This window comes from Ochlerotatus camptorhynchus, unplaced genomic scaffold (assembly GCF_037179485.1).
Source record: "Ochlerotatus camptorhynchus isolate MF236.1 unplaced genomic scaffold, CSIRO-AGI_Acam_v1.1 ptg000129l, whole genome shotgun sequence".
NCBI classification, from domain to species: Eukaryota; Metazoa; Arthropoda; class Insecta; order Diptera; family Culicidae; genus Ochlerotatus; species Ochlerotatus camptorhynchus.
Window position 1 is genome coordinate 1,048,441 of NW_027040619.1, and position 14,155 is coordinate 1,062,595.

At 41.0% G+C, this 14,155-nt stretch overlaps 1 protein-coding gene across 23 annotated transcripts in view; it reads right to left on the bottom strand.

The window, feature by feature from the left end:
* Positions 1-207: 207 nt before the first annotated feature.
* LOC135700132 (inositol hexakisphosphate and diphosphoinositol-pentakisphosphate kinase-like) overlaps positions 208-14,155 on the bottom strand; it is a 79,312-nt gene continuing 65,364 nt past the window's right edge. For 18 of the 23 annotated variants that reach the window (XM_065220537.1, XM_065220547.1, XM_065220548.1 and 15 more), the window contains 4 exons: positions 2,622-2,840; positions 1,782-1,920; positions 1,449-1,725; positions 208-1,380 (listed from right to left, as the gene is read on the bottom strand). In XM_065220537.1, coding sequence (XP_065076609.1) covers positions 307-1,380; positions 1,449-1,725; positions 1,782-1,920; positions 2,622-2,840 — 1,709 coding nt within the window. In that variant the 3' untranslated portion in view covers positions 208-306. Of the gene's footprint in view, positions 1,381-1,444; positions 1,726-1,781; positions 1,921-2,621; positions 2,841-14,155 lie in introns of all 23 variants that reach the window. The other 5 variants (XM_065220533.1, XM_065220549.1, XM_065220550.1 and 2 more) reach the window with 3 other exon arrangements.

Consider the following 14,155-nt stretch of genomic DNA (forward strand, 5'->3'; position numbering starts at 1 on the left):
ACTACCTACCACAAACTATCATACCCGGCTATCATAAAAGCCGCGAATTGCTCTACGGTAATTTCCGATGATAATCGATGATGATTATGCTTATAATTATTCATGAGTAATTCTCTTGAGTCCGCAAAGTAATGACATCCGAAGAACAAGGCTTTCTCAATTCCTACTTCACAATAATTACCCGTGCTAAATTTAACTCTCGAACATAGAATAGAATAAATAATGTCTCTTTAATACTCAATTCATCTTTCCTAATCCGAACAACACCGTCTGTAACATCGATCACTACTTGTGGGAATCCATCGATTATTGATTGGCTTCCTTGCTCTCTTCCTCTAAATCTAAAGCACCAACAATTGACTCCCTTCCGGGTACCACCGACGGCCTAGAAGCCCCACCTGCATCACCACTGCCACCGCTATCGTTTTGCGTTACACTGTCCGTCTCCGGTACAATCAACGTCGTAAATCTACCTACACCAGCTGACCCCGCAGCTGAGCCCCCTTCCCTAGCACCAATTGAATTGGCATTGATATTCTGCCTAATTTGATTCTTGTTGTACCGATTGGCGGAATCTCTTCCACAGGAAGAATCCACCGGTGGCGTAACGAGCTCCGTAGTCGAACACGAAGGCCGCACAATGTCACTGGCCCGTCGGGCAATGTCGTTCACTTGCACCTGGTGGTAATCGGTTTTACCGTGGAAACTCTTCGTCACCCTGGTGATTCGCGGCGGTTCGATGAACCCTTCCCGTATCACCAGCGCTCCCGGCGTTGTTGGGTTGTTGTTCAAACGAGCCGACATGGTTTTACTCGTTTTGGAACATTTCTCCTGTTCCATCTCCAGCTTGCTGGCAAGGTTTTTCTCTATGTTGGGAATGTCTTTCTGCAGTTCATCGAACGACATGTGTAAGCGACCGCCGGATGACGATAGGTGGTCACCGCTGCTGCAGGATGTCGCTCGCTTGAGTGCCATCGAAGCTCGTTCGCCGAATTTCTCCACCTCGTGCACCAGATTCTTCGGTTCGGTTCGCGAATCCTTCTCATATAAGCTGATCTGCTTCTGGATGCGATTGGTGCGAAAGCGGTTGTCGATCTTGGGAGTTGCTCCACCGGTGCATGATCCCGTCACGGCAATTGAAGGTGCTGAAGTCGACGGAGGAGGCAAATCACTGCGCAGGTTGGACAGTTCGTAACGGACGTTTTTGATATCGAAAAGCAGTTCCTTTTGCAGCTGTTTGCCACTGCTGGTGCAGCCCGCCGCAAGGTTAGGATTTTGAGTTGCGAACGAATCCTCACCTATGCTGGCGATTGCCAGATCCCCGGTGCTCAAGCACGTGTCCGTCGATATCGTGGCGTCTTCGTCGTCTTCTTCGGCGGTCTGCGAAAGAAGCACGGATATCAGTTAGGTGAGAGTCATTGGGAGCGATCGATAAGTGTTATACCTACCAGATCGTTATTGGTGTTGGTGGATCCCTTCGTGGCGTCATTGGTGTTGAACTCCCAATCCGAGCAGGTACTGATGGGAGTAAGATCGCCACTGATGTCCAGAGTTGCATCCTTGCTGATCGGGGGTATCTTGGCCGGGCTTTCCAGATTGATACTGGCTGCCAATTGATCGTAGTTGAAATGCGACCCCAGCACGTTCAAATCGTTGTCGATTACGGGGAAGATCTGCGGCAACTCGTCGCGGTTTCCTCCGCCGCCCGCAGCCAGTGCGATGCTTCTAAGGTATAGAGAATTTGAATAGGTCGTAGGATCGGAAGCTGGGCGCTTTCTTACCCATCATTGCTGGTGATGCTGGCCGACATATCGCTGCTGGGACATCCACGGGAGAACATGTCACTGTAGTTGGGCGACGAAGGGCCACCACTCGACATGGCGCTGATGCTGCTGGTCATACTGGAATGACCACTCCAGCCTTTGCGTCGGGTTTGTGGAAAGTGGAGTACGTATTAGGACAAAGCAACGATGAATGGGGAACACGAACAACCACCGTACAAGTACAAACAGTATAATCTAAGAGGTTGTCTTATTTATCGAAGAAGACTCTTTGTCACGTCACTTCGAGAGCAAGAATCTTCTGCTACGAGTGATTCAAAAACAAATGTTTTTAGTGCAGAACAAATTCATATCAACGGAAGAAAGTGATGAAGAATATCCACTGAATTTGGAATCAAAGTATTAATTATAATTCTATAACAAAAATAATACGAACTCAGCAGGGAAAATCTTCAAATTCAACAGCAAAAATAACAAAAACACATGATCCTCAAAAAAACATCCATTATGATTTAATCGCTTCTACAACAAATTGAAAGAAATTATAAGCCTCTATAGAACGTAATACAGAATGTGTATTTGAGCTTGTGACGTCCCTCTATAGATACGAAAATATGCATCACTATCACAATGAGCCCCAGTTAGAACCTAGGATACATCAGTCGCTCGGAAACAAAAACGGATTAATTCTCCAGTGCCCTACGAGTATCTCCGAAGCACGCAAATAGGAACATGAAACAATATGTATTTTTCGCAAATGAAAAACCACCTACTTATAAAACTGAATCGATTTTAAGGCTTACACAAAATAGAAGCTGGGATAGTGTCAAGGTCACTTACTCGCCTGCGGCAGGGCCGCAGAGTCCGGAATGGCGGCCGGACTTGGCACCGGGGTGGGCAGCGGCGTCGACGGGTACTTGGGCGGTGACGAGGCGGGCGTCTTGAACAGCGGCCCGGTCGTCATTTTCTCCAGGAAGTTGTCCAACTGGCGCAGCGACAGGGCATTGTGCAGGGTTTCCAGCGGTCGAATCGGAGGCACCCCACCGAATCCTTCAAGTGCTTAAACCGAACACAACAGAACAGGTTGGAGAGATGGTGTGATGGTGATGGCGGTGTTATGTTTTTTTTTGACAACGGATTTTTTTTTTGCAAATTGGCAATGAAACGGGATGCGCGGATGGCGAGAGGATGTTTTGCAAAGGGGTTTATCCAGAAGCGGATTTTAATTCAGGGGGGCGGGGGAGGAGCAAGAAAGGAAATCAAAAACTTCGTCAATAATGGTTAACTTAGAAAGTTGGCAGCGTTAAAATAAATTAAATTAAGTAAAAGCTGGCAGAGCAGAGGGCTGTTGAATCGAACTACGCTGTCGCTGGGATGGGTCATCACTGGGAAGTGGACGTTTGGACGCTTTTACCATAGGCGAACCCCTTGTACGATGCCCTTTCACGATATTTAAAAATTGCAGTTGAGATTCTTATAAATTATAGCGTGACTTTACTGCTCTGCCGGTGGACGTATAATTGACCCATCAGCTATGAAGTTTCATATACACATGGGACAATTATGCTTCCACCGGCAGTGTTGGTGGACGTATAATTTTTCTATGTGCATAAGCAAAGTTCCTTCGGCAACGATTACGTTGAAACTTCGTCCAAATTCATACATCATATTTCTCGATTACTTGTTCAAAGGGACGTATCTGCTCTTAGCACTCCCAGGCTAACTAACGACAGCATCTTGTTTGGGAAACATTACGCTTTCTGATGGTGGTGTAAGTGCTAAGAATTTCGACAAATTGACGTTTGAATCGTTGTTTACAAAAACAGATACGTCCATTTGAAGAAGTAATCGAGATTTTCGTTTTTACGCTTCTTTCAATGCTCAAATTAGTGCAAAAGCGGTCGTAAGTACACGGCTTACTATACACGGAGATGAAAAACAACCCAAAATTAAGTACTTTTCCCTCAATTCCGGGGTTCAGCCCAATAACCCAAATTTGAGTAAATCGCATAAAGTAGTTTCCATTTAACAACAGCAAAAAAATTACCTACTCTTAAGTATATTGTACCCAAAATTAAGTTTAATTCACGTAAATTTGAGAATATGCAATTTACTCAAAAGTAACTTATTGGGCTGAACTAGAGTCGGTGTATAATGAGTCACGCCAAGAGTGAAGCCAAGTCTACCTATTGAACTGTCAAATCGGCTACCTATCGTGCAAAGTAAATAAACATTACGATGCTATGAAAGGTCCACTAAAGGTATTGCAATGAAATATAAAATAAAATTGAAGAAATCATCATAAACACGCAGCGAGCATTAAATGGTCATGGGATACGTTTGGTTTTGATCAGTAATGAGAATTTCTTCTATTTTTTTGATAAGATAATTTAACAAAATCACTGATATTATGATTCACTACAGCCGTTATTTTTGGTTCTCGCTAGAAGTCATTTAAAGTTGATGTAGAAGTCCTCTGTTGCCAAGTGAAAAGAAAGGGAATCCTTCGGAAACCGTGATGCGAGTTCAACTGTTTTTCTCTTGGCGTGACTCATTATACACCGACTCTAGGCTGAACTATATCGTTGGGTCGAATCTCTCGTTCCTTTTTTGACAACAATAACGAGTGCAAGTGAGAGGCTGAAGTCAATATTAAGTAAAAAGAACTCAAATTTTGGGTAGTATTTTTTCTCCGTGTATACTACTTCCTATGCTTGAAGCCACTCATAGTTGGTTGCAGTATTGGCGTTGACGGCGACTCTGTAGCTCTTTACTCCTATGAGAAAATCCATAAGCAAACGTCAGACTGTGCGTGAAACATGGCGGACTTTGTACTATCCTTTCACTCCACCGAAAATTCCCATAAGAAACTGTCTATATTTGCTGAAAGAGCAAATTTTTCGACGGTGCCGTCAACGCCAATGGGCATTCAGAGAAGTCGTCTACACGGCCAATGAGAACGACCCAAATATGAGTTTAGTTTACCCATAATCGCCAAAAGTGCAGGAACTCAGCGATGAGTAAATTTGCCTCATGTTTTTCTGCGGAAAATCTGCCGGAAAATAAGGAAAATTGACAAAGAATTTACTCAGTCTAGGAGTAGTACTAATAGACTGAGTGAATCCAATCTTTATTTTTCTCACATTCGGGAATTTTTTTTTCCTGGACAAACCTGAAAACCAGAAAAAACCTGGAAAAACGTGAGGCAAATTTACTCATCGCTAAGTTTCTGCACTTTATGTGATTAATGAGTAAACTAAACTTAAATGTGGGCCGTTCTCATTGGCCGTGTATATCATGTACACTGCAAATAAAATTCACGTAATATTCACCTGAAAAGGTACGTAGATATTTTCCATCGAACTTTTCAGGTGAATATTACGTGTTTTGGAATATTTTTTTTTTCAAATGTGTCATATGAAAATGAAGTGATTTTCACGTAAATTTTATCGGACGTACCGATGGACGTCAAATTGGCTTCACTTAAAAGTTACGTGATTTTCCAGTACATTTCACTGGATTTTGCAGTAATGTTTATGTGAATTTATGGTAGATTTCTTTGGTTAATTTCTTTATTAAATGTATCTTAAATAATAATCAGGCCCATTCTGCGTCGCGAGTGAGGTGAGGTGACTCGCTGTCACTAGTGAAGTCAGTTTATGTGAGGTGATTCTTTAGTTGATGTACTCGGAGAGCCACCTCACATGAGGTGACTATTGTTACCTCACCTCACTCGCGGCACAGAATAGGCCTCAATGCATTCTAGTAAAATGTTCTTTTTGACCAAAGGCAAGCCATAATTGTTCTTCACGTAGATTTGAATAAAAGTTAACTTCATTAGTTGGATTTTTGCTTCATTTAATTAGCGTAATAAGCTTAGTTTATTTCTTAGTTACTACAATCTGTATCAAACCTATTCTTAATTCTATACATATAAAGACCGTTAATATGGTGTACGATGGCTCCGGGAACGACTTCTAGGGTGTCACAAAGAGATTCACTTCCGGGAATACTCTCAAGGCTTGGAATTTTGGGTAATATTATTGTTGCTCTATGTGCCTCCGTTGCTGACCAAGGCACTTATAATCGCTGCTTTCTGTATAAAAAACGGAAATCTGCAATGGGTTATTTATTGGTTTATTGTAAAATCATAAAATTTAGACACTTACATTTCTGTTTCGCCTGGAAATGATAAGCTAGAAGAGGACATCATAATTCCAATTTACGTCCGCTTGTTGTAAGCACTCCTGTAGGTCTTTGTATGAGCTTGTGAGGAGCTCAAATAATCCGATTCCACACTCTACAATTCATAGTACAATGAATTACAGAATATTCAATTATAAATTAATTACACTTACGCTCAAAAACTTCAAAAATCACCTAACAACAACGAACTCACACTTCTTTCTGTCGTCATTTTGAACGATAATTTTCACACCAAGAGATCACGTACAATTTACGTGAATTTCACTTAACATTCATCAGTATGACACTTGACTTCGACCAGTCAATCTAATGGAATTTATTACCATGTCATTGAATTTCATATGCATTAGGTGCTTCTTATTGGATTGCTATTTTTGAGAAGTTACCTGAATTTTCAGGTGAAATTTACGTTCCTTATTGGTTCAGTGTATGTATGATTTTCCTAAAAGTTCTAAATTGTCTACAGCCAGTACACAGTAGAGAGGGTCTAGTATAAGAGAGGAGCGAATTCAAAACAAACTGCCTTGGCAACCTATGCCTAGGTGATTTCTAATAACACTGGCAATGCAATCAAGATAGGCGCTGCTCGATTGGCTCTGGCTTTGACAGTTCGTGTGGCTCAAAGCCTAAGAGAAGAGGTGACAATACGGGGACGAACCACTTTTCTGTCAAAGATATAGAGCTTTTTGACGTTTAATCGGCGCACACTACTGCACCATTTAAATCGAACGAGTGCGAGCAAGAGGGAAACAGATTAGTGGGAAAACAAACCGTTCATTCATCGACGATTAAACGTCAAAAAGGTCTATAGATAGAGATAGATAAAGATAGAGATATACACCCCTATTCTGTATTTCGTTTCGAACGAAATTCTCATACAAAAAAATATTTTTTTGTATGAGAATTTCGTTCGAAACGAAATACAGAATAGGGGTGATAAATAAAAGAGGAAGAAGCCAATTGTCACATCTTCTTTTTAGCTCAACACCAGCCAATCCGCCCCTCTCTTATACTAGATCCTCTCTAGTACACAGTAATGGGAATTTTGCAGGAATAGCAGACTTTTTGTGTTCTTGGTGAAGTTCGTGTGCTTATTTTTTTTCCTTCATAGCGGTAAGCTCCATCGAGGATATGGAAACCGGTGGAAACTAACGATTTTAAATTGGCTCATCGATTAGCTTGGGACCGAAGATAGTACCAGAGCTGAGCCAAAAAGTTGAGCACGTTTTTTCGGGACCTACTAGCACACGAGTGGAACTTCGAATCAGAAAGTGGCTTCACTTGTCATTTGCGAACACTAGCGCACCTAGCCGTAGAAGGCATCTTCTGCCTGCAGTTAAGATAGGCAGCATGCTATGATAGTGTGAGTGCACATAGAAAGCCTGTGTGGAACGCTGCCACAACACATTGCTTAGAGCAACCGTAACGGTCGTTGTCATTTGCGCGACTATTTTAACAGCGCACAGCGCTTTAATTTTAGTTTAGTCACTCTTCTCCACACCGGTCGCTGCTATCGTGGTTATCAATTTACTCACCTTTGTCCGTACCGGTAGTGAGCATTTTGACATTTCTACGAATAGCAACCTTTCTCCCACGCTGCTAAATTTGGTAGCGCGCTTCTCACCGAGAAGCCGACTGCTATTTTAGTTACTCGTATGGCAACCCCCGATACGGTAGCTGCGCTATGATGAGGGCTGCTAAAATGAGTTTAGCAGCGTACCATTACGGTTGCTCTTATTGAGCAGACAAACGAACCACTTTTTGATTCATCGATTTGTTTGCACTTCCCCTTCTGTTCTGTGCTACACGTCTTAGAGTTTCCTCTATATGGTAATATGGTAAAATCGTTAGTTTCCACCGGTTGGTACTAATCTTTGCGGTATCTGCTAGCTCCCGCACCTTCACTTTCCGGTCAGCCAACACCATTTCATGTATTTTTTGGATATTGTTCTCTGAAACCGCATCGAAGTGTCTGGCGCTGCGGACTTGATTGGTAGTGGAGTTGCGGCCACCACGAAACTCTCGAATATTTGACGGTGTAATCTGACGGAGCATTAGCCCCATAATATTTATCCAGCTTTTCTTTTGTTTCCTTCACCGTTTTGCCTCTCAAAAACTAATATTTTATGAGAGAACGAAAATCGTTTTTATCCATACTCAACATGATGCCAAAACCGTCAACAACAATCAGCTGTCAAAACAAAACTAAAGACAGTATCGCACTGAAATTTGGCATGTCTGCCTAAATATGAACAGACTACAAGGCACCATAACCTTTTTGCAGTAACAGCGCATTCTGGCGGTCAAGGAGGTTACTTTTCCCCCCACCTAGTAGTTCCAAAGAGCCTGAACGAAATGTGGCGCTTGCTAAGATCACGTGAAGATACGATATGACGGAACATTGATGCTAATTGTGTAAATTTGTCCAGAAATTAGTTAGGATAACATATTGAAAAATGTGTTAATTGCAAATGTAGTGTTGCATCGAAATACTTTAAATTGTGTAAAATTTAAATGGTTCCTCATTTCACATCCGTTGAAACATTCTGAACGGCCATCCCGTTGTGTCCTGATGAATGTGGGCGTCTTAGTGGGATACGTGTAGAAAGAGCGAGAGAAGGATTCCTTCTCGCTCTTTATATTTATCTCGTTATGGTTATATCACATCATTGCTAATAATGTACATATCTATATCTTTTCCGGTACCATGGAGTCAACAAAGTAAGTGAACGAAGAGCTGCAAAATGGAGCACATGCAATACGACAATGGAGTGATGCTCGTTAAGAGAATATCCGGAGACACTGTCCATTTTCCGCATTGGTGTTCCGGTTTTATAAGACGCAACTCGGAACTCAAGATCATCAAACAAAGATAATGGACGTCGAAATATCGTAGAACACATTAGAAATAAGATGGGAGACTTTCGAGAGACTAGTAGCGACTAGCAGTGACGCAGAGAACGATAACGAGTTCACAAATAGGCACGAAAATTTGACAGAAGAAACAGCGAAAGTTGGTGAGATCGTTTTAAATTTGTAATTTCTATTATTGCTCATATATACAAAACAATACAAAACAATGGGGCCTCCCTTAGCTCAGTCGGTAAAGGCGCAGCTGCAAAGCAAGACCATGCTGGAGGTGGCTGGGTTCAATTCCCGGTCCGGTCTAGGAATTTTTCGGGTTGGAAAATTTCTCGACTTCCCTGGGCATAGAAGTATGATTGTACTTGCCACACAATCATATCAATGCAAAAATGGTACAGGCATCGAAAGCTCTCAATTAATAACTGTGGAAGTGCATCTAGAACACTAAGTTGAGAGCACGCAATAAGCTAATATGCGATATGCAATAAGCTTGAAATGCGAAGAAGAAGAAGAAGAATACAAAACAATGCTGGAATTGGGAGGGAGAATCAGGGATTTGGATGGGGCGAGTGAAATTGTCAACTCCCTGTTGTTAACATTTCGTGGTCCACACTCATTGGGGTATCCTTCTGTCCGACGGCTCATTTTTTGACCAATTCCATATTCCAATTTGACCAAACTAACTAAATCATCTGACAGAAAAATGTTTGTTCTATGAGCTGGTGTAGTCATATTCCGTGCGTGTGTGACGTGACGTTCAAAGTCATTGTTTACGTTTCGAGTTATACCCTTCTGACATGTTTCCCCTGAATTGTATGATCATGTGACTGGAAGGAGATTCTCTATCATCCCGTGGAAGCGTATAGGTGAATTTACCTATCGATCCACTAAACCCGTTTTTGGCCCTTCATACAGTGACAAGTTGAGGACAATCAGAGGTTATTAAGCTTGATCAAATCAAACAGTGAGGAGCGCCCACTGCTATCGAAATTAGTTTCCGTACGGAAGTTCTCTGGACATCTTCTCGAAAATTCCCTGGACTTCTCGTCGGAAGGTATCTGAACTTATCTTCGGAAGTCTTCAGAACCTCTTGTCGGTAGTTTTTTGAACTTTTCGTCGGCAGTACTCGGAACTTATCGTCGTAACTTCAGGGAATTTTAATAAAGTTTTACTCCTCGTCAGAAGTACTGTGAATTTCTAGTAGGAAGTTCTCGGAATGTATCGTCAGTAGTTCTCAGAATTTCTTGCTGGAAGTTCTCTGTACTTCTTCTCGGAAGTTCTTTGGATTTCTCGTCGGAGATTCTATGAATTTCTCCTCGGAATTTCTCTGAACTTGTCGTTGGTAATTTTGTGAAGTTCTCATCGGATGTTCTCGAAGTTTTTCGTCAGATGATCTCAGAACTTCTCCTTCGGATTTTCACTGAATTTCTCCTAGGTAGCCTTGACCTTCTCCCAGAAAGATCTCTGATCTTCTCCTCGGAAGATCTCTGAACTTCTTCTTGACAGTTTTCTGAACTTTTCCTTGGAAGTCCTCTGAACTTCTTGTCGGAACTTCTGTGAGCTTCTCCTCGGAAGTTTTGTGAACTCCTCCTTGGAATTTTTCTGAACTTTTATTTCGGATGCTCTCTGAACTGAACTCTAAACTTCAGAGAACTTAAATGAAGTTCTGTGAACTTCTCGGAGCTTCTCCTCGGAAAATCTCTGACCATTTCGTCGGTAGTTCCCTGAGCTTCGCCTAGGAAGATCTCTGTACTGCTCGTCGGAAGATCTATAAACTTCTCGTTGGAAATTCTCTTAACTTCTCGTTGAACTTCAGGGCACTTTGATTGTGCGCTTCAGGAAAGTTCTGTGAACCTTATGGATGTTTTAAAGTACTCTGAACTTCAGGCAAGATATGTTAACTTTTCGGAAGTAGGGTTAACTCCCTATTTCCGGCCTATTAAGCACAACCCGCACTTAGTCTTTCTTAATCTAGCGCAGTTTAGCTTCATACGGAATATTATTATTGATGATGGCTTCCAAATTTATTTACATTTCCGTACGTACCGTAAGATTTGAAAAAGAGAAACCGATCGTTGAGATATTGTCAAAAGTCTAACTCTACTTCTTGACGCCAAACTCGGCCTATGGATTCTTAACTCGACCTAACGCATTGAAACGCCAATGAATTCACTTCGGCCTATCGGATGAAGATAAAAATTGATTCGGTCAGAGCGCTTCTTTTGTTTTTGGAAATAATGAGTGCAAACCTTCATATCACGCGTTCTCATTGACTTCGTTCGGTAGCTCATTAACTAAAGTATCGTACCAAACGCATAATTGACTTGTTAACTCTGATATCATGGATTTATTTGAAGTTTTCTGCTCGATAGGCCCAAAATGGGCGATTAGGCCGAAGTAGTTCTCTATCCTACTGTGAATTTTTTTTTTCGAAAATTTTTCGTTGGACTGTGAGCTCCTGTGAACTTCCCTCCAAGTTCAGAACATTGTGCCTGAAGTTCAGAAAATTTCGCCTGACGTTCAGACCATTTCGCCTGAAAATCAAATAATTTTGCCTGAAGTTCAGCGAATTTCACCTGTTGTTCGGAGAATTTCACCTGAACTTCAGAAAACTTTGCTTGCAGCTCAGCGAACTTCCTTTTAAGATCAGAGAACTTCCCTTGAAGTTATCAGATCATTCATAAATTGTATAGGAACTTTTAAAAGCTCCTTCTGAGTAGTTCTACGAGCTATAAGAAAGCATTGTAAACTCTATAGAAGTTCAGCGCACTTCAGAGTTGTTTTGTGTACTTCAGAGAAATTTTTCGAACGTCAAAAATTTTTGAGAACGTCTCCGAATTTCGGAAACATCAAGTTCAATCTAGTGATCTTCACATATCATGTTTAAGGTTGAGGTGACATGTAACTTCATTAGAACAGCAAGGCACCTCACATCTCTGAACTATGTATAGCATCTCTAAAGTTTACAGGAAACTGGTAAGAGTACTTGAAAGTTTGTAAAGGCACTCTGACGTAGGACAGACTTCATTAAAACGCAGAGGACTTTTCTTAGGGTAGCAGAGCTTAGCTGAAGTTCGTAGAACTTCTCTTTGAACTTCTATGATGTATGCAGAGCAGTTTTGAGATGTTTAGTGTAAGTTAGAACTGAAACTATTTGAAGTCTGTTGAGCTCAGCTGAGTTTCCTATTCCTTGAATGAAATATGTCAAATATTTCTACTTACTGCAGATTGGTGCATAATGCGAAGCTATGACGGACTATATGGGAAATTGTTTTTTATGGTTTTCAGGGGTTGTAGACAGAGGGCGCAAAATGTTTTTTTCTGTTTTTCCTAAAAAATCACCGATGTTTTTTCATGTTACAGTCGCTATAAATCAATCCCGAAGGGGAAAGCTGAGCATTTCCAACCCAAAACGTAAACCGGTTAGACATAAGTATTTCTGATTTGAATGAAACATTATTCATCAATTTGCTGCTACCAATGGTTGCATTTTTCATTTAAATATGATTTTTTCTCCAGAGTAACTTTTGAAAAAGGCTTATCCAATAAATAGGTTACCTTTTTTCAAAAAATCATAACATGAAAATGATTACTCTGATGAAAATTACATCTGAGAAAAAGTTGAAGGTAATTAAATTTTCTTTGAGAAAAAATACAGTGGAAGACAAAAACTCAATAAATACATAGTAAAAAAAAACTTTCTCTAAAAACCCTCCCTTCGATTCTTATATTTTGTTTTGTAAAGCAAGCTGAAGTAGGGTAAACGCACCAATAGTGGAGGTACGTTAGGTCAATGCATTCCTATAGTGGCTTATGGAATCTCCATAAGCCACTATAGGAACATATTGCACAAACGTACCTCTAATGTCCTAAAATTTGGTGAAAAGTGTAAGCTGGTAACTTGCTGAGGATGAGCATCAAAGAGGATTCCGGATGTTCTGGCACATGATAAAATTACTCACCCCATATTCTGTATTTCGTTCGAAATGAAATTCCTACACAAAAAATTGTTTTTTTGTATGAGAATGTCGTTTCGAACGAAATGCAGAATAGAGGTGACTGTCACCACGAGGCACATTAAATCATATCGGTGCGATATAGATAATAAAAAGCATTTTCATAAAACCTTTTCTAATTCCTGTAACTCTACACACCAAATTTAAGTTTTCAATATCAGTAAAACAGATTGCTGGATCATGATCAGCAATCAAATGCTTTAGTGAAAAACAACAAACGATATTTTTACCGAGAAATTCAGCTAACATAAGCGATTGCTGGACACCCAGTTAAGAGCTGTCACAGTCGTAAGTATTTTGCATTCGTACTGTAAAATAGCGAAAATGAGAAAACAGCGCGCAAAGATTTCACAAGTTTTCTCGTTCTACGCTTATTTCGGATCGAAAACTTTGACAACTAATGAGCTTTCTTATAGAATCCATCTAAATTTAATCAAACACATTGAAAAAAAAAAGCAAAAGAAAATTTTTGTATATATATATATAAATCAGAAAAGTAACGGCAAGTCAGTCACATCACCATAGCGACGCTGTTTCAGTTCAACATGAGCGACGATTTGTGAGCGTGTTCTGACAGCGACTGTATGTTTCGATTATTCGTGGCGTTAGAAAAGTTTGAAAAATGTCGGTGCTCAATTATCTTTCGATGTACGGAACGGATGAAAGCTCGTCTGGTGAATAAAAGAAGAGGCGCAAGTCGCATGGCATAAAACCAATAGACTGCAAATGCCAAAAAGAATGCGCAAAGAAAATCGGCAAGGATGACAGGATCCAAATTCATGGACGATTCTGGGATTTGGATACTTCTGGACAAGCTGCGTTTCTTAGGCTGCTGAGTTACATTTAACATCGTGGTTAACGTGGTTACGAGCCACGGTTGTCAAAATTTAACTTCTTGTCTGTCAGAAATAGCCATGCTCGGATAGCAGGGTTAATCGATAACTAACAAGTTTAACGCGCTAATGCCCCTCCGCACCACATTAGCCACTATTCAAAAGTTTGAATATTTGAAGCTATCGCTGCGGGGACTCGGATTGATCGAATCGCTTCCCACAACAGAGGCTAATTATGATGTTGCATATGACATGCTAGCACGGCGTTACAATAATCCAAAACTGCTCGTCCAGAAACATACTCGGGAGTTGTTTGAACTAAAGGCAGTCGACGTAGAATCGCCGGTTCGACTACGGAATCTGTTCGATGGTGCAAGAAAACACTTGAGGTGCCTTCAAATTCTCAAACAACCTATCGAGTCTTGGGATGCAATCCTAATTCACTTGATGGCCA